The sequence below is a fragment of the Sceloporus occidentalis genome, unplaced genomic scaffold (genome assembly GCF_023333645.1).
Source record: "Sceloporus occidentalis isolate IW3139 unplaced genomic scaffold, rSceOcc1.0.p SCAF_47, whole genome shotgun sequence".
NCBI classification, from domain to species: domain Eukaryota; kingdom Metazoa; phylum Chordata; class Lepidosauria; order Squamata; family Phrynosomatidae; genus Sceloporus; species Sceloporus occidentalis.
In genome coordinates this window covers 2,787,501-2,813,389 of record NW_028317027.1, presented here as the reverse complement: position 1 = coordinate 2,813,389, position 25,889 = coordinate 2,787,501, and the positions used below count along the sequence as shown (strand labels likewise).

General features: G+C 39.0%; 1 protein-coding gene across 1 annotated transcript in view; it reads left to right on the top strand.

Moving 5' to 3' along the window:
- Positions 1-8,010: 8,010 nt before the first annotated feature.
- LOC149289209 (growth arrest-specific protein 6-like) overlaps positions 8,011-25,889 on the top strand; it is a 34,712-nt gene continuing 16,833 nt past the window's right edge. Inside the window, exons 1-6 of the mRNA XM_089490940.1 lie at positions 8,011-8,080; positions 10,154-10,320; positions 15,564-15,588; positions 18,433-18,495; positions 24,533-24,655; positions 25,017-25,139. Coding sequence (XP_089347066.1) covers positions 8,011-8,080; positions 10,154-10,320; positions 15,564-15,588; positions 18,433-18,495; positions 24,533-24,655; positions 25,017-25,139 — 571 coding nt within the window. The remainder of the gene's footprint in view (positions 8,081-10,153; positions 10,321-15,563; positions 15,589-18,432; positions 18,496-24,532; positions 24,656-25,016; positions 25,140-25,889) is intronic.

Sequence of the window (25,889 nt, the reverse complement as noted above, 5' to 3'; positions counted from 1 at the left end):
AGGGAGAAGGGCGTGAGACGGGGGAAAGGGGGTAGATAGGGGGAAAGGGGGTAGATAGGGGGAAAGGGGGTAGATAGGGGAGAAGGGAGTGAGAAGGGGTAGATGGGGCAGAAGGGAGTGAGAAGGGGTAGATAGGGCAATCATACTCCTATCATGCCAAGTCTGCGAGTACATCCTGGAATCTGGGTATGCCTGGGCATGATAGGAATGTGATTGCTGTTAACAATCATATATATATACATATAATATTGTTTTTTAATTGTTTTGTCCTATTTTGGTGTGTTACTTACTTACCTCAGTATATAGTGATAAGTATTATGCTGTACCACCGTCAATGTCTGCCTCAGTATATAATGATAACAGTGAGAAGAGGCAGAGGTGGTGGATAGTGATACAGGGGGATAGATAGTGAGAAAGGGGAGTTTTGTTACAAGTTTTTATTCCTTTCTTTTTTTGGGATGGGGGGGCACCAGAGGAGTAGTCCGCACAGGGCGCCAGAACACCTAAGGCCGGCTCTGCCTTAGAGTGGCGGACCCGGTTGCAGTTGCGGCGGGCTTAAGGGGCTCTGCCTTAATGCGGCCATATAGGCCCAGTCAGTCCGGTCCTGACTGGGCCTATTTTAAGGTAGGAGCCTGGAGCTGCAGCTCCATCAGCCCCTAAGTCAATCCTGCCCTGCCACAGGCGCGGTCGCAGTTGCTGCTTGCTCTGGCAACAAGGTAAATAGGGTGAGGGAAAGGGCTGCAGTGAGAAGGGGCAGAGGGGGGTTAGGTAGTGAGAAAGGGGGAGAGGGGATAGATAGAGGCGGTACATATTGAGAAGTGGGGAAGGGGGTTACATAGTGAAAAGGGGGAACATAGTGAGAAGGGGCAGATAAGATGATGAGAGGGGGTAGTGTGAATGCGTATGAGAATGAATGAATAAATGTGTGGATGAATTGTGTGAATGCGTATGACAATTAATGAATTCATGTGTGGATGAATTGCTTGAATGATTTGTGAGACTGCATTAATGAATGTGTTAATGATTTGTGTGAATGATTAAATGCAAAGATGGTACATGAAGGGTGGGCTTTAACAATAAATAAATAAATAAATATGGGCTGCTCAGGCTTAAATGCCGGGGCCTATTTTTTGTCCCAGTCCGGGCCTGGTGAGAGGGATATATGTATGTGTGTATGTGAGCATGAATGTGTACTTGTGTATGTGAGCATGAATGTGTACTTGTGTGTGTGAGCATGCATGTGGGGTGAGATGGAGTGTGTCTTAGTTACTGTGTAAGTGTGTTTACATATGTTGTATGTTGGAAGGGAGGGCAAGAGGCAAAGAAGGCAACGACAAGTTGTTGAGGTTCGGGAGCAATTTTTGCACCAGGGCCCTGTGGTTTCTAGTTACTGAATAACAAACAAATATTTTAGTCATTCTGCCATGCCATTGATCCCCTAAAACTATACACCAGGCCATCGAGATGACTATAAAAAGATGCATAATGGAAATGCATATAAAGTGACATCCCTTTGAATTTGTGATTGCATGAAACACAGTAACTAATTACTGCATTGTTTTCAATGATCTTATGGGTGAGAGTGACATTTTTTCTCTGAGAAAATGTTGGCAATATACTGTAAACTTGTTTTCTGGAGAATTAAAAAAAGTCTAACTTGACATTGTTGTTCACCGCAAAAAGAAGGAATCCAAATTGCTGGTCGTCACATGACAATGCATCCAAGCATGGAATTATTAAGTGAGGTTAAATAGAAAAATACCAAAATAATAAAAGCTATGACAAAAAATATTTACAGATATTCTCTATATCGCATAGTTAAGTTTGACTTTAGGATTACAGCTGTAAGTAAACATTTCACATTTTTCTATTTAACCTCAATTCCCAAGAGTTTAAAATGTTTCTCGTAAACGCAGGAGAAAATGAAAATTATCTCATTTCTGAAGAAACATATGCATTCCTGTAACCACCAGCTGTACTTCTTAAGACTAAAATGCAGTTTGTAAAACTGCCAGTAACAGGGCATGTTTATATTCTTCAAAAATAATAGTATCAATTATTTCAAAGCGAACATTCCAAGTATTTCCCAAAGTCTTCACAAATAAAACAGATTTTGTGCAAAAACGTTACTGTTTTGTATTCCTAGGAGATGTGTGAACTTCCCACCTTCTGTGAAGTCAGAGTTGGAACTAACTCATTCTCCATATTTGTGGTTGTAATTCAGTTCTATGTCGGTTACTACATATAGAATGGGCCACTGTAATGGCAACAGAGGTTGTATAATTATCATGGGCGCTATTATATATTTATCTCGTATTGATGCTCAAATAACAACAAAACTATTTTGGTGCTGAAATTCTTTGGAATGGCTTTAGCACTCGGCACTAATGGAACCACAAAAAATTGTTTCCACTTGTAGCTAGCGAAGTCTGATTTAAGATAGGGATTAGACTACAACAACAAAATAAGGGTGGGCTTTAACAATAAATAAATAAATAAATATGGGCTGCTCAGGCTTAAATGCCGGGGCCTATTTTTTGTCCCAGTCCGGGCCTGGTGAGAGGGATATATGTATGTGTGTATGTGAGCATGAATGTGTACTTGTGTATGTGAGCATGAATGTGTACTTGTGTGTGTGAGCATGCATGTGGGGTGAGATGGAGTGTGTCTTAGTTACTGTGTAAGTGTGTTTACATATGTTGTATGTTGGAAGGGAGGGCAAGAGGGACAAATAAAACAGATTTTGTGCAAAAACGTTACTGTTTTGTATTCCTAGGAGATGTGTGAACTTCCCACCTTCTGTGAAGTCAGAGTTGGAACTAACTCATTCTCCATATTTGTGGTTGTAATTCAGTTCTATGTCGGTTACTACATATAGAATGGGCCACTGTAATGGCAACAGAGGTTGTATAATTATCATGGGCGCTATTATATATTTATCTCGTATTGATGCTCAAATAACAACAAAACTATTTTGGTGCTGAAATTCTTTGGAATGGCTTTAGCACTCGGCACTAATGGAACCACAAAAAATTGTTTCCACTTGTAGCTAGCGAAGTCTGATTTAAGATAGGGATTAGACTACAACAACAAAATTAGATAAGTAGCTCATAAGGTTTGTAAGAACAAATAGTTGTCCAATGTATCTGCTTGATAAAAAGGGGTTATATAGTTTGTTCTATAACGCTCCCTTCATCAGCCATCAGCCATTTAGCTTTCATTCCAAATATTCATCCTAGCTCTGCCATGAATCAGAATATCATTTAAATGCTACATTACTTTTACTACATTTTTTTAATTAAAATATATATTTGTTCAAAAAAAAAAAAGTTGAAAGTAAAAGTGATGTTGACTAGATGACAGCACTGCTATACAATAAGTGCACTGTTGATTGATTTAGTTGGCGATTAGGTTGACGTGATTTTTTAAGTAAAAATAAGCTCCATCTATGTATATATATATATATATATATATATATATTCTAGATACTGCCAGTTCTTTCCGATTTATTGTTGGAACAAACAAACAACTAAGGATCAAATGTTTCCAAAGTCTTTTACCACTTGGCAAGCTTTTTTTCACGTGCAGTAATTATTAAGGAATAGGAACACACACTGATTATAAAATGCAGATACGACAGGACTGGAACAGAACACTCTATTACCGTTCTCTTATCTTCCTCTAGACCTCAGTTGGGTTAATACATTTTTTTTATTAAATATATGTTGTGGGATTTTTGTATTAATCATTTCCAGATGGAGGGCTACTAGCATCTCTCTTAAATTGATCATTTGCTTTTATTTACTTTATATAGTATATATACTATGCTTTAGAGATTAAATATATTACATTTTAGTTTTCTCCAGTTTATTGAATTTCTACTGGATTACCAGCCTTGTTTCTTCACATTCTGGATTTAGATGAAATATTAAAGTGACACAGACCAGCTAATGTGGAGTATATAAAAATATTGTTCTGGGAGGCATGACAGGAGCCTTAATGCCTCTACCAGGACCTACTTACCCTGGCTAACCTTTCATTTACAGTCTGCTACTATTGACTCTGCACAACGCTTTATTTAGCAAATAATATCATAAACCTTAATGTGATTAATAAAATCTTCCAGGAACTTTTCAGGATTTTGAATTTACTACAGTAAGGGAAAGCCCTTGTTAAAGAATTCCAAGTGAAAAGACTGAGCTGAGCCTGTATATAACGCCAGCGATACATTTAAAAAAATAAACATGGAGCAGACAGTCGACCATGATACGTCAAGAGTAAATGTCTGGATTTACACATGAGCACATTTGGTGAAGATGATACATTTATTTACTGACTAAATGGCAGTTGATCTCCATCTTTTGAGACCCCGTACTGTAGGTCTTCTCTTCCGATTTCCACTGTATAATATACGGGAAGTGCTCGCATATATATAGAGATATAACTACGTTTAGGGCCCCCCTTGGCCTGACTTAGATCAGGGCCCCTAGCTTTTTCCCCTTCCGTGGTCGGTGTCCCAAGTAGAAAAAACATGTGCTGCACACATTTAAGAAACGCAGCGCCAGGGTATGATGTCATAGCCTGGCAAGCTGTGTCTTAAAGGTTCACATCGCCTTTTAATGGCAGCTGCTGCTCCCTGGACATGCCATCCTAGGCCAAGTCAGCCTGGGCCAGTGGACCAGTGGATACGCCACTGCAAATATGCAGCCACAGCAAGGTACAGGAATTGTTGATTGAGATTACGTTAGCACAGTGATGTCAGAAGGAAATCCAAATGCACAATTACATTGTGCATGTAAGACATACACATTTATACACGAATGCTGCAAAACCTTTTTGTATGTTGTAATAACTGCTGTTTTATTTGTTTTGTCCCTGTTTCCCACCTTCATAAATCACTCCCAATGTTGGGTATTAAATTGGTTATATTGTATCGCAAACCCCTTCAGTGCATAAACACAGGTTCATACAGGTTCTACTACAAGAATTGCTCAAAAGTCAAACTAGTCCCTGTGTTACAGCAACACGTGCAATCAGAAAAAATACATTGGCCAATATTAACATAAATCGCCTCCTATTCACACTGGAACTTTTTTTAAATTACCCAACCTGGTTTTAGCCAACTTGTCCTTGGTTTTTATCAAACTGGTTATATCTTTCAATAAGGAATGCAGATCATAGGCACGTGCATCCCCGTGGAGCAGAACTGAATTTCCCCGAGTATTATATATATATTATAATGCTTGGTTTTTTCACCAATATTTATTTATGAATGAAGAATAATAGCTGATATGATAGGTTATAAAAAAAATGAACTTGTCCACAAATTACAGGTTTGTCTGGTAGCAGAAATGGGCAACTGTCTTAATCAACTAAAAATGTCTGCTACAGTCCCAGTAATACACTAAAGTAGCCACTACACTTTCTCCAATCCAACCCACAACAGTACATTTTCTGCACCAAAATAAACTATTACTTAACTTGCAGTATTGTATACTAGACTTGTGCATTTGTCTTCGGGCGAACATGAAAACGAACACAAAGAGTGCGTTTTCGTGTTCGTTCCGAAGACACGTCGAAAAGAGAAGACAGCGGCGGTAAAACGTAGGCGAAGACGAAGACACACACCTTCGCCTTCGTCTACCAGTCTCCCCCCTTCTAACTTACCTTGTCTTCGCGGCATCGCGGCAGTTCACGGAAGTGGAAATCCGCAGGTTCGCCGTCACAGGTTACAGGGCAGTGCGAATGAGCCTATTGGTCGCCTACAGGGACCTCCTCTGGCATCAACCAATTGGTTGATGCCAGAGGAAGACCCTGCAGGTGACCAATAGGCTCACTCGCACAGCCCCTTAACCCCTTAAGGTGCAACAAGTGCACCAGGAGCCTAAAAGTCTGTACGAGCGACCAACAGAGTCGCTCGTACAGACTTTTAAAACCCCAATGCTGCAACTTACCCTGCAGATCCCACTGGTCTCCCTGTTCTATCAGTTAAATGTCCGTACAAGCGACTTTATTGGTCGTTACAGCCCAGCCTGAGTCATCTTTGTCCCCAAACAGCCCAGCTTGAGCCATTTTTGTCCCCAAACAGCCCAGTGTAAAACATCTTTGTCCCCAAACAGCCCGCCTTGTGCCATCTTTGTCTCATAAACACCCTGCCTGCACCATCTTGGTCCCCGAAGCTCAAACACCCTGCTTATGCGATCTTTGCCTTTTCCAAAATCACTTATACATCAGCTTCACTGCTGAGCGTCGGGAAATGATGTCATATTCCGGCGCTCATCATGAAGCACCACACCGCGACCAAGGCCTCGCATTCCCACCACCGCAGTCAGGGCAGCGGTAGGGAGCAGAGGAGATAAGGGGGGCTGAGCGGTTGCTGAAAATGTTTTCATGTGAGACCACTCGGCGCCCCTGTCTCTCCTCTCCCTGCCACCTGGGTGCTGTGCACCCCGTGCATCCGCCTCGTCATTAAAAAGATCTGTCAAAAGGCAGGTGAAAGTGCTTCGTAATTACCTCCTTATTGATAAGCCTGGGAATTACAAAAAAAAGGAAAGCAGAAAGATGATTGGTCACTTTAATCTTTATATTTGCAGTTGCTCTAATTATATACAATGGAGAAGGCCACATTCTACATTTAGAAAAGAATTGTGGCATAATACGAGTACATGAATACTTTTTAAAGAAATATCTGTATTGTTTGGAATACGTATTCCTTTTTATCTGACAATTTAATTTCAGTGCCCATTTCTGATTGTAAATTGTAAAACACTTTGTGAAATGAAGTGTAAAATGTGTATATATGGCAACTCATCACCAGCAACACATAATCTGGAGTCCTTTTATATTTCTACTTTACAGTATTGGAACTCGCTCATAAGTTATATGGAAATCAACCAATTCTTTTTTTTTATTCTCTCATGTGAAATAAATCAGGTCATGCATGACAATTGACCGTACTTTGTGGTCCACGGTTTTATTGGCTGGTGGTACAGCAGCTGTCTGGCTCACTTAGCGTGCGATCAGTCCGTGCTGTTTGCATGTAGTCAGCAGGTGGTGCCATATAATAGAGCATTTGTATGCACCCTTTTCTTTCTGTGTATTGTTGTAAACAAACAGGCACACGCATAGGAGGAGTCACAGTCACAGATCACTGTGCTCACTGCTTTGTGTCCGGTTGACCGCACTTTATCCAATACCCAAAGTGACTTTGAGGTTTACACAGAGCATACAAGCAGAAATCCTGCCTGCGCTTAGAGCATCTGGATCATGCTGCCTGCCGTACTGTAGAATCCAAGGGTTTGTTCTCATTATTCCGATTCCATTGATTCTCTGAAAACCAAATTAGGGCTTAGGAATACTCCATGACGTCTTATTATTTTTATCTTTTATTTATATAGCGCCAACAATTTACATTTTTTTACAATACATATATTTAAAGGGTACGACAAAACTAGAATTGGCAGACTGAGAAACTGATACATTAGGTAAAGAGAAGACTGCTCGCAAGCTTGATTTATACGATTTAAATATTTTAATCGTTCTAAATATTACTTTTGCCACCCTGACTTAAAATAAAACAGTAACAGCTGTCAAATTTACTAGTAAGCGTAATCAAGGATCTAATATTAAGAGCTGTTGCTATATGGCAGAAGGGACCAGAGTATACAGACAAGTTAAAATAAAGTGACTGGTATTTTTAGTGCTGGCATCATGTCAGTGAGATGCCAGGCTGCTCCATTTGTACTCCTGGGAAAACGTGCAAGCAGCCTGTGCACATAAAGGTGTGTCTTTGTATGCAAGCAAACTTTTATCAAAAGATTGGGGAGGGAAGGCGGCTCAGCCACTGACTCCCCCGCTGGCCGCTGCTGATTGCTGCTGCTGACTGCTGGCTGTGAATGCTTCTCTCTCTTTCTAAAGAGCTGCTGGAGGGGGATTTTTGGCTCAGGAAGCATCTCGATCTCCAACAGGAGGAAGGACAGAGCTCTCTTTTGCCGGTCTCCTGCACACAACATGCCGACCATCTCCTCCCTGACAGCCGCCCTGCTCCTCATCCTGCTGGCAGCAGAACCCCTGCATAGCAGTGAGTACAGGAGCTGCTCTCTCTATGTTGCATGCTAGGGGTCGTTAAGTGGGGTGGAAGGCACCCCATCTCATTAAAAGTGTGGATGGGTAATTTTGCATGATCACTGGTTGCTTGGTTGTGTGATGTTTGCCCCCTCCACTGGGGGTAGTACCGTACATCTGCTGTTCAAGATGCAGTTTGCCTAAAGGGTTAATCTTGACACCAGGGAGGTGCCCTTATCCAATGTGTTGTCATGCAAATGTTTGGGAAGGTAAGATTTGCATTGTCAGCAGCCTCCATAATTGCTTCACCTATTATGCCTTTGGTTGGGAAATAATAATACAAATATTATTTTTTATTTTATATAGTGAAACAATGTAAATATTCACATTTCTTTTGGTTTCAATGGGAAACATCATTAAAATAAATTAGTAATTTTTCTTGTTACATTTTCTTTTTTGCATGTGTCATGGAAAAGTGTTTAGCTTTGCTTGATTTGCTCTGCATCTTCTTAGTGAATGAAGTTTCCAACTTGCTGAATATCTGTCGCAAATTTTGACCCATACCAAATAAAATAACCTGAAAGATGCACCTGGAGGGCAGCAATGAGTTAGATGCGGCTAGCGGCATATTTCTTGCATTTGCATCCATGGGATGGAAGTTGTAGCCTGTGCAGATCTGAATACAAGAGTTTGTGGAGCTACCCTGAGCTTTGTCTCTGTTTTTTTTCTTGCAAGATGCTTTCAATTATAAATACCCACCAGGATGTCTAGAATAACTAAGACTGTAGGCAGCATTTCACCGCAATTGAATCCTTTATGTGATTCTTTAAAAAAAAAAAAAATTATTTGTTTTATTTGTTTTTTTTCTGTGCAGTCCATTTAGGTGAATGTGAGCGGGGAAGATGGAGCACATCATATATATATATATATATATATATATATATATATATATATATATATATATATATATATATGTTCTACTAAATGAATTTTTGACCTGCATATTCTAAACAATCATTTCGTAACTGCATTACAATAAATAAATAAGTAATAATAATAAAATGTGTGTGTGTGTGTGTGTGTGTATATATATATATATATATATATATATATATATATATATATATATATATATATATCTCTTACACAAACCACCGGAATTGTATACAACCTACGCATATATATGTGTGTGTTTATATTTTGTCCTTGCTATATTTCTTCTACCATTGTTGTATTTTCTTCTAAGGGAATACTTAAGTCCTGTGGGACTTTTGTTTACTTTACTTATATAGACATGTACATGCAGCCTCACCAAGGAAGAATGCATGTTAAAATACTTTTTACGCATGGGACTCTGCAGAATTATTTGCAAGGAGGACCACATCAAAATTTAAAGGGAACACTCAGCTATCATACACATTAAAGTGCATATGATTAAACTGTATTATGTTACAACCACATTCAGGAATGAGTCTTCACATACTAATATTCTAGAATTTGTAAAATATTTTTTGGGGAAAAAAAATGTGTTTCTCAACATTTAAATGCCAAGTTTGTCTCGTTCTTGTTGTATGTTGAAGTCTATTCTCCTTTTTTTTTACGTTTGACTGCTGTAAAAAGCTGTCAGTCATTTTGACGACTATCTCTTTTACAATGGTGGCTGCATATTCTATGCCAAAAAGTAAATTCAATAAAATGTAAACAGAATAAAATAGCTGAAATTCTCTGCAAGGTTTAAAACCCATAAACAAGCACCTTTGCTGAATTATGCACGCATACAACAACATACTAATATTTTTATTTGATCACCTTTAGAAGCGCATTGAATGTCGGGGGAATTCTTGCTGGTCTGTGTTCTGTAGTTTGAGAGCCCCTGGCTTTTATTATTCCTGTTGAAGCCACATTAATCCTGACAGTTTACCCTCGAGGTTTTACCTTCAATGTATTGACACAGTCTTTAAAAAATTTATTTTTTAATGAATGCTTTGTACAATATTATTGACGTGGTGTATATGTGTGTATATATATATATATATATATGTATATGTAACTAATAGGGTCCTGTGTCTGTTTTTTCTGTGGGACTCAGAAGTCTTGCTCCCTGCCCAGGAGGCTGCACAGTTCCTACGCCACAGGCAGAAGAGAGCCAACTCTATATTTGAGGAAACCAAGCAGGGCCACCTAGAGCGGGAGTGTGTGGAGGAGCAGTGCAGCAGAGAGGAGGCCAGAGAAGTCTTTGAGAATGATTTGGAAACAGTAAGTAGCCTTTTTGGCATTCTAAGCATGCTATGAGTTGGTCTCGTGGGTGCTTCTTTAGAGGAAGTAGAGCAATATGCAAGGACGCAGTAAAACATGTTGCAGTTGGGGCAATTTCTGATGTTCCTTATGTATTGATTGCACACTGACCATTTCTAGCATCCCATTGCCCAAGGAGGGGAATGTCCACCTTTTTAGATTAGAAAGCAAGCAGGTTTAAAATTAGCAGAGGAAGTGAGGGGTGCATAATTATTGAATGTCCTTCCTGGGTATTGGGTGACTGTAGGTACCCTACAGAAGCCTTTAAGAAAGCGGTGAGCATGTTTAGATACACCCCATTTTGAGACCCCAAAGAACTGATGTATACTCGGTGGTCGTGGTGTTTATTCTTTATTAGCAAATAATATTCCTGAAAAAAATGAGCAACACATAGTGTAATGTTGCCTTTCAAGAGACAAATTAAAGCCCATAATTATTTTGACTCAGCTGCTTCAATATTAGTAATATTATAGTTACACACATATAATTAATTCTTTATAGGCCTGCTAGATAGTTATTTGAGTTCTTGTAAGTTCAAGTGCTTACTCATGGATAAAGTTGGCTATGTGTCACATGATATGAATAATGCTTTTCACGCAGTATATGGACCGTATACTATCACAGTCGGCCTCATCATACAAATGCGTGTAACTTAATATGCATTTATGCCTTTGTTTTTTTTAAAAAGTAATTGAAATCAATAGGTGCCCTGCTAATGTAAACCATAGCTGGTGTTGGTGGTGAGTATCGTGCCCATTGCTAAGCACAAGATGCAATCGACCAAATGCATCTCCTGGAAGGCGTAAAGCTTGGGGGGGGAACTAAGCAAATGCACACATGGGGTTCTGATGGATCCCTCTATGCACTTGAATGACAAAAAGGCCTTACTGATAAGGTTCCATTCATTAAAATGCATATGAGGGCTGGAGTGTATCTTTAATTGTTTGTTTGTTTTCACCATTTATCTGAAAGCTACTACGTGTGAGTTCTTCTTTATTTTCCCATAAAACATATGGTAGTGGTAGCCTTGCTACTGAATTCCATGCAGTATATCAGAGGGTAGACCTGTGTTTAAAGGGCTCTATTGTTTTCTCCTAATTTACAAAGAATGATGGAACATATGGGACATATAGCCAGAGGCCGACTGTACTGCTACTGGTTGAGTTCCTCTTGACCTTATGAATAGAAATCCTGACCTCTTCCAAGAGTAAATATAGCTAATGGGGTCATGGTAGCCATTTTGTTTTGGTATGGGTTGCTGCAGCTGTTCTGTCCCATTTATTCAAACGTAATTAAATGGTGAGACTGGAGGGAGAAATGATATAACATTGCCCGTAAATTTTGGGATCCAGCTATACTGTAAGCAACCAACAGCATTCTACATTGCCTGTATCTTACTCATTGCACGGTTGGACTCTGTAGTCCACTGGAGTGGAAGATGTTTAATATTGCAACGGCTGCATCAAGATGGCAATAACTCACTACATTTATCCTGATTGTCTGGCCCATTAAAATTCACACACTTAGACTGAAAAGACCAGCCCCCCCCCCATTTTTTTAAAAATAATCATGCAGCCAAGTTTTCTTTTCTGTTCGGGCTGTTCAGTGTTGTTCTTTTTTAGTATCCACTGAAAGCTATACATAATTACTGTGCTCATCTATTATGTAGGTGATCATAAAGCAGTTTATTACTTCTTCCTGGAGTAATTGCTTTATTTTCCAGAATTTGGCAATCATTCATTCATTGGCAGGTAATGGCTTTCTGTAGATAGAGGGGTTATGAGGTTATCCCTCTCAGATGTCATCATAGAGCCTGATTTAATAGACTCATGATACAACCAGAGTAAATGCCAACATTGGTTAGTCCGGTGTGAAGAGACCATAGATGATATTCATGGTTGTTTTGTAGGAGCATGGGGAAAATCCCAACAGTAAATTATATAGTGTTTAGGGCTTAGCATTTCTTTGGGCAGGTGTATTGGGGTGCACACTGCTAAGGAACCCCATATATTGGGGAATGTAGTGCAAGCTTCAGGGGCTCCATTAGAAAACCCACCCTAGTTGGGGAAGCCTAAATATTATAATAATGTTGTGATCTACTAATACATCAATCTCAATTTATTAACGGGGAAATGTTTTAATTGTGCTCTATATTACAAATCCTGCATTAAGGTGATTATCTCCTTTTTAATATGCTAGTGTCTGCTTAAAACAATTCTCCAGTACAAGCAACGGCAACTTAATTACAGTTTTTATACAAAACTTAAATCTTGAGCTCTATTATTATTATTATTATTCAATGGGCTACAATAACTTAAATAAAAAATGAATTCTCAGTAAGCATTATACCCTTTTGATTAAATCTGTTACATGCTTTGGATATGTCTATGTTCCAGCTTATAAAATATGGATGCATCTTCCATGTGTGAAATACACATCCTTTGATTATTTTTTTTAAGCAAGCGGAAAAAATGGGTTTGATCTTTTCTATGGTGCTAATGAAACTGTCAGCACAATATAATTAAACATTTTATTGATTTCCATAGCTTGTGATGTGGTAAATCAGAGCTGTGCAGCACCAGCTCTCTCTAGCTGCAAACTGCAAATTAATTTACTCTAAATTAACTATTTAGGAAAAAGATATAGTTACTGAAAGGGACACTCCAGCTCTTTAGTCCATGTGATAGCTGACTGTCCCGTTTTAAGTTAAACATTTTGACCTGCAAATGTATTGAAGATCAGCAGAATCCCCCCCAATGCATGTGCAGTATTTCTTGACCCCTAATTCCTTCAATTGCTGGAGACGTGTTAGGTCAAACATGCCTCATGTGTACAGTGGTGAGCAGTCTGGTGCTGTCTCGCACGAGAGTTCAAGGAGGAGTAATGAGACCCCCTGCATGCATTCACAGAAAGCTAGTCAATACAGCTGACTGGCCCCCGGCCCCTTGTCCCCCCAAGTAAGATACACACTAGCGCACATACTCACCATAGGACACAAACAGACTCACTCTAACAAAATACCCCATACCACACCTCAACTCGCACACAACCCCCTTACCTTGCCTTGCTTGTATCTGTTCCTTAGAGCTGCAGGCGGGTGCGATGTTACTGTGGGATAATACAGCAATGTCATCCGGTGGTTACCGCCTCTGTGAGCGGGCCAGTCCAGGTAGGACCTATTGGTCCCAGGCCCCCCAGGCCAGCCCACCTTTGCCTGCCACTGATTGACACAAAACTTAGACTGCAAAAGTGCAGACTGCAACTTCTCCTAGAGGTTTTTTTTTTCATTCTGCAGGTTTAATACTTTGTTCCGTAGCTCACATCTTTGTATGGTATCTTCCACAAAGCCAAACTCCAATTACCCTAACTTGAGGGAGCAAGTTCATTGTCCGAGATGAATATTATCAGGAAAAGTAAATTAGTCAGCAATCTGAAACTTGCCGCACTAGTTTGAGTGTAATTACATATTGTGTCTGTGCGGCATTCAAACCACCATTCTGCATAAACCAGTCTAAAAAAAAATGGCTTGTAACCTGCTAGCTTTTACTAAGAAAGGCTGATAAAGCCAAATACACACCTCCTAACGTGTACCCCCGGTGAATCGCGGTATCTTAGCAAAGGTTGGGAGGTAGAGTGTCACTCAAACTAGCAGCATACCGTGCATGTGCATATTTCTGCGCGTGCGCAGTATACATTCTCCAGTGTCTCTGAAAGCGATAGAGCTTGGTGGGACAATGGGATAGAGTGGCAAAATCTGGACTGTCCCACGCAAAGCAACAGCATGCTAACTCTTTTTAAAGAGACAATTTACTGCCCCAAACCGGAATGCATTTTAAAGCACTCTGCAGCATACTGTCCACTCCACAATTTGCACCAGGATTCTAGTCACTGGCAGGAAGAAGCTTGCATTGAAACCAGTGGTAACACATACTGTGTACTGTGTGTGTGTCCAATTTTGTGCAAGAAACCAAGTTCCAGACCTCTACCCCTAATATTTTTTTCACCTTCCAGAAAAAAACATAACACACACAAGCATATGCTCACACACAAGCATACATACATACACACACACATACATGCATACACATGTTGCTGCCGCCAGTATCTCTCCCCTTTCTCCCATCTCTCCACGTTCTCATTATCTCCCCATTCTTTCTGTCCCTCCCTTTCTCTCCTCATTATGTCTCCCTTATATCTTTCTCTTTACCTCTCTTTCTTACTGTCTCTTATCTTTCTCACTATCTATCTCTCCCCACCTCTTGCCTTCTTTAATTCCTATGCTGAGAGCACAAGGTCTGTTCCAGTTCTCCATTACGGTCCTTGCGGCTTCAGTGCTGGGTGCTGGGATATGACATTTAAAAAAGAAAAATGAATAGCCCTTGACATGCCCATTTTGACACACGTGCCATAAGTTCGGCATCACTGGTTTAGGTATCTCCACTATTAGTTTAAACTTAAAAGGGGCACTGATTGGGTCTCAGTACATGCATTTTATACATTAGTTTACAATCTAGATGATCAAAAAAGAATTTGAGAAAAGGATCTGTTGCAGTCAACACAGTGAGCTCCTGTGTTAGATGCTACTTTTACAGTCACGTGAACCCTTTGTGTGACAGCTTGGACAAAGGGCAGATTATGTGAACATTGGGAGAACAGAAAGATATTGCAACAATTCTTGTATGGGACAATTGTATTGTGGTCTGTCTTTTCATTAAACATGAAATTTAAAAAGACAATAGCCCCGTCTAGTTGTAATATTTATTTTTTAACTAGTCCCCTAGATGCAGTTCAGATGAAGCCTTGGTTATTATAATGGTACAAGTAGAGCATGACTATGTATCAGTATTTTATTTATCATTTTAGTTAATTGTCCAATTCAACTCCTTTTCTACTAGATTGATAGGAAACAGTATGCATTGTTCAGTTCTTTTTTTCCCAAAAAATGATTAATTGAAATATAGCCTTTCTTAAAAAAAGGAGTCCAGTAAGGGAAATTTAAGTTATTTGTTTGATACAAATATGTCTGTGTTTAACACTTTAAAACCCATTACAGTTTTTTTCACAATTGATAAAATGTTAGACAGAAACAATAAGGTGATCATATTTACTGTTGCTAATATTTTGATATTCTTAATAATTTAATCATGTTTACATGTATTTGATGAATCCTTTTGATTTACATTTTTTTTCTCCTACCTTTCCAGGACTATTTTTATCCAAAATATTTAGGTAAGTTTTTAATTTCTTATTTGACTTTTACAGTTGCTAGTGGAAAAGACAGATCAGCACCCCTAATCCTGTACATCTCATAAAGGTTGCAGTCCCAAAGTAACAGCATGTCCAAGGGTGAATATAGTAGCTTTAATGGAGGCTGCAATTCATTATTCATGGCATATCCAGAACTCCGGTTAAATGAGTGTTCCGATGCCTATTTACATAGTAAATATGAATTGGTGTGCATTTGGTATTGAGTCCAGTGCATTTTGCTGCGTGTAAATTGGAGTTAGAAAATAAGACTCAGTTACCCCCCCAGATGTCTCTACTGAAAGCAGCGCTTGGTTGTCTGTACACTTCTGGCACATGCTCAGTAGAACTCTCATTCTAGTCAACTGGAAGGGAGCTCTCATTGAAATTAATGGGGCAGTTGCAACTAATCACATCTATGCTATCTGAACATGGATTTTGCTTGTATACATGTGATTGGCTGCTACTGCTATAATGGAAGTGCCACTGAGCATTTGGTAAAAGTGTAAATACTAAAGGTTTTTGTAGAATAATAAGAATTAATATATATATAAACCAAGTGAAGATGGAGTCTTTAGTCAAAGTTGAAAAACATGTGAGGTACATGCATTCAGGACATCAGAGGTCTCTTCTTAAGACCTGATTTAGGCAGCCAGGGGAGGACTTAACTGAGAATTAAGTCTAATTATTCAAGTCTAATAACTAAGGAATGCATGCTTCAGTTTATTAAGTAGACTCCAACATACATTAAAAATAAAAATGTTTCCATAAATTTCTATGACTGACATTTAAAAGGAGCAAAACATTTTATGATGCCAAGAAATGTAAAATCTACTTTCTCTGAGAAACTAGCATTGGCAGCTTGCAGACAGTTGATCCAGTTGCCGATGGCCATTCACCAATGCTTAATTCTGACTTTGATAGAACCAATTTCATTTAAAACTGAACAACTTTCAGTGAAGGCTGACCGGTCTTTCAACCATGCGTGTAAATAGCATCGGCATTCACCTGTAGAATCTCAGCATCTTGTCAAAGGCCTCTAGGTCTCAGGTTCTTGAGGACCATTTGCAGTAAGAACAAAACACAGAAGGTTTCTGCTTGTAACTGTCGCTCATAGAAAATATTTTATATTGCAATAAAGTATACTCACCTTTTTTATGTTTAATAGCAATTCTGGTCAGTTTACACACTGCTATGTTTGAGCCACATGGCTTGCTCTCTTTCAGCTTGATGGTATAGTCGTCGCTTTTAAAAAATGTGTTGGACAGAAGGGCATCAAGCAAACAACTTTAAAAAAAAACAAAAAACAGTAATAATAAGTCCCTTTTTACACAAAAATCAAATTTAATTTGATTATAAATAGACCATTTCAACATTTAAACCTATTCACGTAATCCCGTTATCTTCTGTTTATATAAATAATCTTCCTTTTATTTTTATATACCAAGAAATGAGAAGTTGACACTGACAAGCAGTGTTTGGCCATTGCTAATAGGAAAAGGCAAGCTACATTTTTTAGCTTTTAAGCTTTTCTATTTTTATTAGGATGTCTAAATAAACCACGCACTCGGAATATTTGTGTGTGGTCTGCTTTATTGTTCTGTTTTGCAACGTACAAATATTTTCATATAATTCCAAACAGCAAAATCTTTACTTAAAAAACGTACTGTTAACCGTTGTGTACACATCTGGGGATTCTCATGATCTCTCCGTATTTCCCCTTTGACATCTTTTCAGTGCTATGTGGCTTATCACTGTTTTCCATCTAATTTATGCAACCTTGAAAAAGTTCTTGCCTGAGGACTATTTATTAAAGGAGGAAAAAATGTCCCGAATTCTTTGCATGGATCAGTCAAGCAAACTGTTTAAAAGTGCAGTCTCACCTAGAGAAAACATTAATTGCACTCTGTAGCATGGTCAACAAATGAACCTTAGCAGATCTGCTTTTTTATTCATTTGTCTGAATGAAAAGCCCATAACAGCCCAGAAATATTTCAAAATCCTTGTTCCATTTCAGTTGCAATAGCCAATCAATGTCTACTTTTGTATCGCATGATGATTAAGAATTCCTGGCAAAAATGATGAACGAGGCAACATTTATTTCTGGTAAAGGTGTGGGCATTCAACAATACTGTGGTTGGTTGAAATCAACAGTGTATGTGGGACAGCACTTTTTAAACATATGGGACATAGCACAAGCAGGTCTTCTGCACTTGTCTGATCACAATACACTGTACCCCTGGTGGCAAGGTCTAGGATTACACCCTAACAGCAACTATACAGTATGTGCCATCTAGAGAAGTAGTAAGGCTAAGAGACTGCAGAATGCCTCACATGTAATCATATCTGGGAACTCTCCGGGTCAACACCCAAATCCTCGCTCATTTACCCTTTAAATGAGGGTGTTTCCCGCGATGTCAAAAGGAGTGCCCACCATCGTCAGTCGTAGGCTCTAGGTAGCTGGAGCCCACAAGTTTCTACATATGCACATAATCACTCTGCTTATAGTGACTACAGAGGCTACAGAGCTTGAAGACTGATGATTTATAGTTAAAGTCATGATTGATATTAAAGGAACGGTCAACCTTCAGAGAAATAGAGACCCCCCCCCCATGTGGGTAAAAACAAGTTAAGACATATCACATAGGGTGTATTTGAAAAGACACACATTATGATAATGTTTTTATTTCAGAAATAAAAGTGAATAGGTATAATTTTTACATAGAGAAACTATATGTCATATAAATGTATATATAAATGTTATATACTTGTCATTTAAGCAGTAATACCAATTTCAAATTTGGACTACAAAAACATTTCTTTCTGCAGAGTGTATTCGTCGATACTGGTTCCCGAACCGGAAAGATCCTGATCTCACGACATGTGTTCATAGTAAGTAATTCCAAGGATATACAAAATATATTTCATTTTCTTTTCTTTTAAATAGTTCAAAAGAATGAACAAACTTTCGTTGTACTTTGTTTACTTTTGGATACTTAATTTGCCATTTTTGTTGTAGTTGTAGGAATAGAGGTAACATACTAGATTGCACATTCCTCTGTAGTTTTTTTTTAATGTAATAAGTTATTCTTTTTTTGACCTTGACCTCGAATGAATGCTCATATGAGAGTGTGTGTAATAGATGTATTATTGCTGTTGATCGATGTATTGCTATATAAATATTGTGAGATAGGTCTGGGATCGCTCCTCGCTGAGGTCAAGGGACAAGTGCCTGTCTTCATTCAAACCAGGCAAACAGCAGTAAGTTCGTGCAATCTGACACAGGGTCAGGTTTATTGGAAAGGTTGCAAAGACAAAAGAAATATAACACCACAGCAACAAAAGAAATACCTTGCCTGTCCGGCACTTACTATACAAGGGATGTCCCTCACTACCAGCTGGAGAGCTTCTCTCTGCCAACTTAACATAATATGTCCAGCAACCTTTACTCACACGTCTCTCCCACAGACAGGCTTTCTGTGTCCACAGCCAGCGAGCTACCTGCCCTCCTGGCTTCCCTTTTATATCTGCCCTCTCATTCACCTAAATTAATCACCTAGCAGGTGGAAGACTCTGGTGTTACTTCACATAGGAAAGGAATCTAGGAGAAACATACCTCCCTTCCACCACCAATCCTACATGAATGTCACAATATATATATATATATATATATATATATATATATAGCTGTTTGCAATTTTAGAATGCATATCAATTGAAAAATTAGAGTAAAACAAAACGAAACTCATTTTCAAGTCCAGGAAAGTATTAAAGATATACAGTCTTGTCCTGCTTTACTTTGCCTCTTGAGAAAAATCTGAGTGTCTCAGCAATCTGACATGTAATAACTTTTTATAGAACTGGATTAAAATGCGACAAATACGGTATTTTAGGTAAGGCCTACAGGTCCAAGAGGGCAACCGGTGGGCCTGTTCCAAGTGAGGTCTCTGTAAGTTATGATGTCCTTTGTAATATTGTCATATTTCTTAATTAGCTTTATGCAATTAACTCCAGTCCACTGTAGTCCTTGAGGGAAAAATAAGGAAAATAGCAGTGCTCCAACATCACCTCACTACTGGTGTTGATGGTTGGGGATATTCCCCTTTAAAAAATGAACCCCTGCGTTTTCTGATTTAAAATGTAGTCGGCCCGTGTAATGAATAGACAGGGGCAGGCAGGCCGGTCCAAAAGTCTTCAGAATGTCCCGGTCCGAAATGGATAGGGCCAGTCCAGGTTGGAACTGCCTTTTGAGAACGATTTTGTACCGGCCCAGGGTGGCAGGAACACAGCAGGGTCACGTAACACAGTGTCGCATGATCCTGTGGTAAAAAGTGAACAGCTAGACATAAATCTGCTGGTGAGGTAAGGGAGTATGTATGTATGAATGTGTGAGTGTGCAGGTTTGTGTAAATATGTGTGCCAGGGTGCATGTGGCCCCTTTACTTTACAGGCCTTCTCCCCTGTGTGTAAAAAAAATAATAATTAAAAAAAGGGGAATTCCCTGATGTCCTTTAGGAATACAGATGTATCAGAAGGATTTTACCATGCCTGAGGAGGCTTTCCCAAAAGTTACCTGTATGTAGATATTGACAAATCGGTAACCTACCTGGTCCCTTACTCCGGTAGCCTTAACTAATCTAATCTAGTCTGGTTCTGATTTGAGGTCTAACCACTAATCTTTTGTAAACTGCCCTGGATGAAGAGGGCAAAAGGGATTCTGTTGAATCTCTCCATGCATTTGCAAAGGTGAAAAAGTGTTAATTTGAAGTTCATATGATAGCTAAAGTTTCCCTTTTGATTAGGCAGTATACACCGATGATCTACGCAAGCATTTTTACATATCATTATGCCTACTAAGCAGAGCAGGAGAGTTTTGACTGCAGCTACATAGTAACAAATGTCCATCTCAGTCCACTTTATATAGGGGTGCACTGTATTCTACACCCCATATATTGTGCATAGCTGCCCAAATACTCCCAGACATGGGAGCACATCTATAGCAGTCTGTCATGTGTGTACTGCTAGAGGTGTCTTATCACTTATAAAGCTCAATAGCTCATACATAAGTGTTGATATTGGAATCTGCGCACATATTGTGCCTGCGAAAGCTAATTCAGCGAATATTTTAAATTCCAAACTGATTTACAGGTTCCTTCCTCCTTTTCCCAAAACATGCTGTACAGCTGCAAGATAAGCTCTTCCAGTCAGCACTTGTTGATTGCCGATGATGTGTGGCATATTCACCTGACAAGTAGCCAATTTCTCACCATTCTGCACTGAAACGGAAGCCACCGTACTAAGAAATAAATCGGATTTCTGCTCACCAGCCTTCTGAATGTATGAATTTAATCTCATCATCCAAGAGTTTCGGACACATTTCATTCAAATAAATTGACCATTATTGCCATGTAGTTGTTTAATGATGAACCCCCTCTTTTAAAACTTAATGCACACATACACATTTTGTAACAATAATCCAAGTAAATGTAACCAGGCTCGGACTTTGGAGAAGTTTATAACCCGAAGAGAAGCTGTTTGTTACACATCTTACATCTCACATGCTCAAAAGTGATTGTGAATCTGCATTTCACTCTGACATCTTTGTGCTAATGTTATTTGGGTTTACGATCTATGTACCTTGCTGTGACTCTTTGCATCTAACTGTATAGATGTGTGAGCAGTTCCACAAAATACCTGAAAAGATCTGAAAAAGTTGTCCCAAAGCTTGCAATCTAATGAAATTACATTAGCCAATAAAGGTATCATTATAAAATGTGCTCACTCCTACCACACTGCATGCTTACCTACAGAGCCGGCCTTAAGTGTTGTGGCGCCCTGTGCAGACTACTCCTCTGGCACCCCATCCCCCAAAAAAGAGAGGAACCCCCCCCCCCCCTCTGCCCCTTCTTACTGCCTGCCCCCCCCGCTCCTTCTCATTATCTACCCCCTCTCCCTATCCTTACTTACCTTGTTGCCGGAGTCCTGCGGTGGGAGCGGGAGGCGTCCGTCTGCCCGCTCTGCCGCGGTGCGCGCTTCACAGCTGAGCGACACAATAATTACGGCGCTCAGCATGAAACGCTGGCACTGCGACGGAGTCACGGAGAGTGAGGGGCGCCGAGCGGTCGCTGAAAACTTCACAAGCGACCGCTCGGCGCCCCTGCCCGGGACTTAAATTAAAACACCGTTTTTTTTGTTTTAACTTTATTTAACATCCTCCGTGTTAAATAAAGTTAAAAAAAACTTTATTTAACATGGAAGATGTTAAAAACAAAACACATAAACCCCCCCGATGTTTTATTTAAGTCCTGGGCAGGCGTCCCTGTTGCCATGGCGCCCTGTGCGGCCGCACAGGTCGCACACCCCTAAGGCCGGCCCTGCTTACCTACAGTAAGTAGGCAGCGAAAGAGAATTAAATAGAATTTCTCTCCCCAAATGGTTGAATCCTTGTTTTCTTTTCCTAGGACGAACGTCTAATGCTTTGTTAGAAAGCATATTTATTTTCATAAACAGACAGTTTAGATGACCATGATTTTTTGGCAGTAGTGCAGTGTTATTGTTAACCTTTTCAGAATTCGTCCCCAGTTTTCTCAGAAATTTTTTGAGTTGTCTCAGTAGAGTGTTTAGGATGGAAAGCAGACTGAAAAGGGTTAGAAGTGCTACAGAGCATCTGTGAAGACATTGGTAAGGGATGTGAGAAAATCAGGTCAAGGGGACAGGTTGTGACATTTTAGAAGAGACTGGGCTACAATGATTTGTCCTAATTTTACCAGCAGACTCAAATATATATGGAATAAATCCCTCTATGTCAGCAGATTTGTCTAATCACCAATTGTAACATTGGATTGTCCCTGCTGACTTAACCATTCCAATATTTGATAGACACCTTTTAAATAGGGTTTATGATGGTACACTTATTTCTAGACTGTATTCTAGAAATAGAATTTGATACCATTGTGGATATTCTTTATACTGTATGTAGGACTATCGTGCTGTGCCTTGGTTTTAACTTTTATAGCACATAGCTCTTATTATGGTATTTCTGAACTTTTATCTAGCATTAGTACAAGTGGCTGATTATTGGTGTTATTCTTCATGGTGTTTCTATCCCGCCGTGCAAGCAGTTAATCATTTCCCAGCACTTGGAGCATTTCTGGGTTGCTGCCCAGTCAATTGTTCATGGAATACAATAAAAATACTTAGGTGGTCATTTAAGTTCTACTTTCAAATGTTGTCATATTCCAATTGATGACTGTGTTTACAAGAAATTTGGTTTAGGACCCAGTCTGATCACACTAGTGTTGTGTTTTCCACATTCTTGTAACTTTTTTTTCATGGCAGTCTGTCTTTATTGCCTAATGTTGTTCATGTCTGAACCACCAAAGTTTTTTCAAATTCTACCATTTTTTGTTATGTATACAGTTTTGAGTTTGTATAAAACTGTATGTGTTGTAAGAAACTCCCCACCTGAATAAAAGGAGACTCAAGCCATCATATTCACTTTAATGTGTGTGATATGTCATCAGTCCCTCACTTACAAATGCATGTAGGGATTTTCCATGATCCCCTATACTTTTGTGTTGTTCCCCAAATCCTTAGCTTGCAGGGGTTGTGTTCAGCTGAAATCAAATTTGTAAAGATGATACCTTTATTGGCTAACTGATGGATGATGGATTGTCAGCTAGTTTTCTTTATTATTATTAATTGTTTTATATAGTGCCATCAAATTTCATAGCGCTGTACAATGGGTAGACAGGACATAACAAGTAGCATTTAATATAACAAATTGACTTACAGAGACAACAGGGGAGGAGGGCCCTGCTCATACGAGCTTCCAGTCTAGAGGTTCTTCAGGTATATTATATATAGGTGTATTTATAATATGCCTGAAGAAGAGACCTAGATAGTCTCGACAGCTTGCAATCCATCATGCAACAGCCAATAAAGGTATCATCTTTACCAAATTTGCCTTCTCTCTATCTATGGCTAACATGGTGCAACTTTATAGAAGTTATATATGTTATACTAACAGCTAGCGAGCTGTGGATCATACGACTGGCAGAGAAGCGCACATTTGGGGGAAAAAATTGGAATCTTTGCCATAAAATCTTGTATGATTTATGGATTTTGTTTTCAAATGAATCATGGCCTTAATAATAAAATGCTAATAATAGCTAAAAAATATCCTATAAACTATCTTTATGATCCAGAGACAGTGTTTTTGATTCCATTAAGTGACTATAGTTCTGTAATAAGATCCTCTTGCATCTTTTAGACTTGTCTTCACATGTTGAAGTTGACCTTGTTTGTGAAATATAAAATGTTTATTTTTTCAGTCTTCAGAAGCACAAAAAAACTTGTATTTCCAGTCCTAATCTTTTGTAGAGGAACCGTGTTGAACAGGAAATTATGAAATCTACAATCTAACTTTCAAAGAAAATGGCAACAAAATTCCCGTCATTAACACAAAGATTTTTTTCACAAAAAATTGTTAACACAGAACTGACATATAGTGATAACAGGATATGTATGACTTTTATAAAATCTTGTGGGAAAATGTCAGGTAGTGGTGCAACTGGTTCTGGCATTGATGCAGTTGAATTGTGACCCAAAGCAGAAAGAAGAGCCTCCCTGAGTGCATAGCAAAGGCTATTTCAATGCTAAAAAAGACTTGTGTCCTAGTATCATCTGCAAATCTCAAAAACATAATATTGATTGGATGTAATGTTATTTCCAATATTGGAGAACATTCTTGATATATTTATACAATATATGAACTACAAATGCATATCAAAGAGAGAGCCAATGGAGTATGTAATCTATATCAGGATTAAAATGTATGTTTTCTGTGTGCATAGATTCCTCTTATATTTTACTTCAAGTGATCACAAAAATGTGTTAGCGAAACTGATTTTCTATTGTTCTCTTTCAGATTTACCGAACCAGTGTTCTACAAATCCATGCGATAAAGTTGGCTCCCTCTTGTGTACGGACCTGCGGGGAGATTTTTACTGCCACTGCAAAAATGGATGGAAGGGCAAAACCTGTAACACTGGTACTGAAGCAGATCTTTCTCTTTGAAAATCCCAACCTCACATTACACTCGATCCTAAATAGAGTTAAAAAAACAGATCTTTCAGTTTACCAAATCCTATTGCTACAGATTTTAGCTTCCCAGTAATAAAGTAGCCCCTACTATTAATCAAAAACTCCAAACTCTTTTCACTTGTTGATAAACAAGAAAGTACGAGCTGTAGCTAGTTCTCGTAAATGAATTTAATTATGCTAGAAGCTGTGACAGTTTTCCTTTACATACTTATGTAGAGAGATCTTAACTCTATTGACTTCAGTATAAGTAAAATCAAGAACATTTGGATTAGCGACATGTGAATCTTCTGCTGTGATCTTTTCTGCAGATGTCAATGAATGTTCTATCATGAATGGAGGCTGCAGTCACTCCTGCGTGAACATTCCTGGAACATACCATTGCTTGTGTCCCAGCGGCTACAGGCTACAGGCAAACAACAAAACCTGTGAGGGTATGTTTGAACTGTGCACACATTATCAACTCGATTATCTTTATATCTACATGTTGAAATGCAAAAACAAACATTTACCACAAATCAGTAATAACATCAAGCTATACATATGATACCAGGAAGTGTTTTGATGTATGCGGGAAACCACCAGCAGAGGAAAAAGTGAGAGAATAGAGGTAGAGGCTATTGGAATATAGCATATAATCCCTAAAGAAAAGATGGAACCAGCTTAGTATTGCAATCATTTTAGAGATTGTCTACTTCAATTTCCTAAAGTGGTATTCACCATTAAAGTAGATTTTTTAGTGATGTGCCTGGCTCGCTCAGTGGAGAAAAGATTAACAACTTTCACAATTTATGGAGTCTGCTACCGATATCAGCTCAGACTAGCAAGAACACAAAACAAGCCTAAACATGTTGGGAGCCCTCTGTGGGCAATAGCATCAATGTGAGGCAGTGGAGCTGGCCTCTACTGACATTGTCTTCATTGATTGACAGTATTATCTCTAGGGGAAAGCTATCAGTGCCCCCTAAATTGTTATTTCTAAAACCGGACATTTTGTCCTATCTTACATTGATCTCTTCAGGCTTTCCTGGTTCTGAAATAATCAAATGTCTAACCTCATCAAATGCATATTAATCAGAAACATTTTCCCCAGCAATATTATCGTTCTGACATACTGTGTGGTGCAGAGAATTGGTCTACACAACATATTCCTTCTTGCATTAAACAAAAAGGAGGCAAACTGA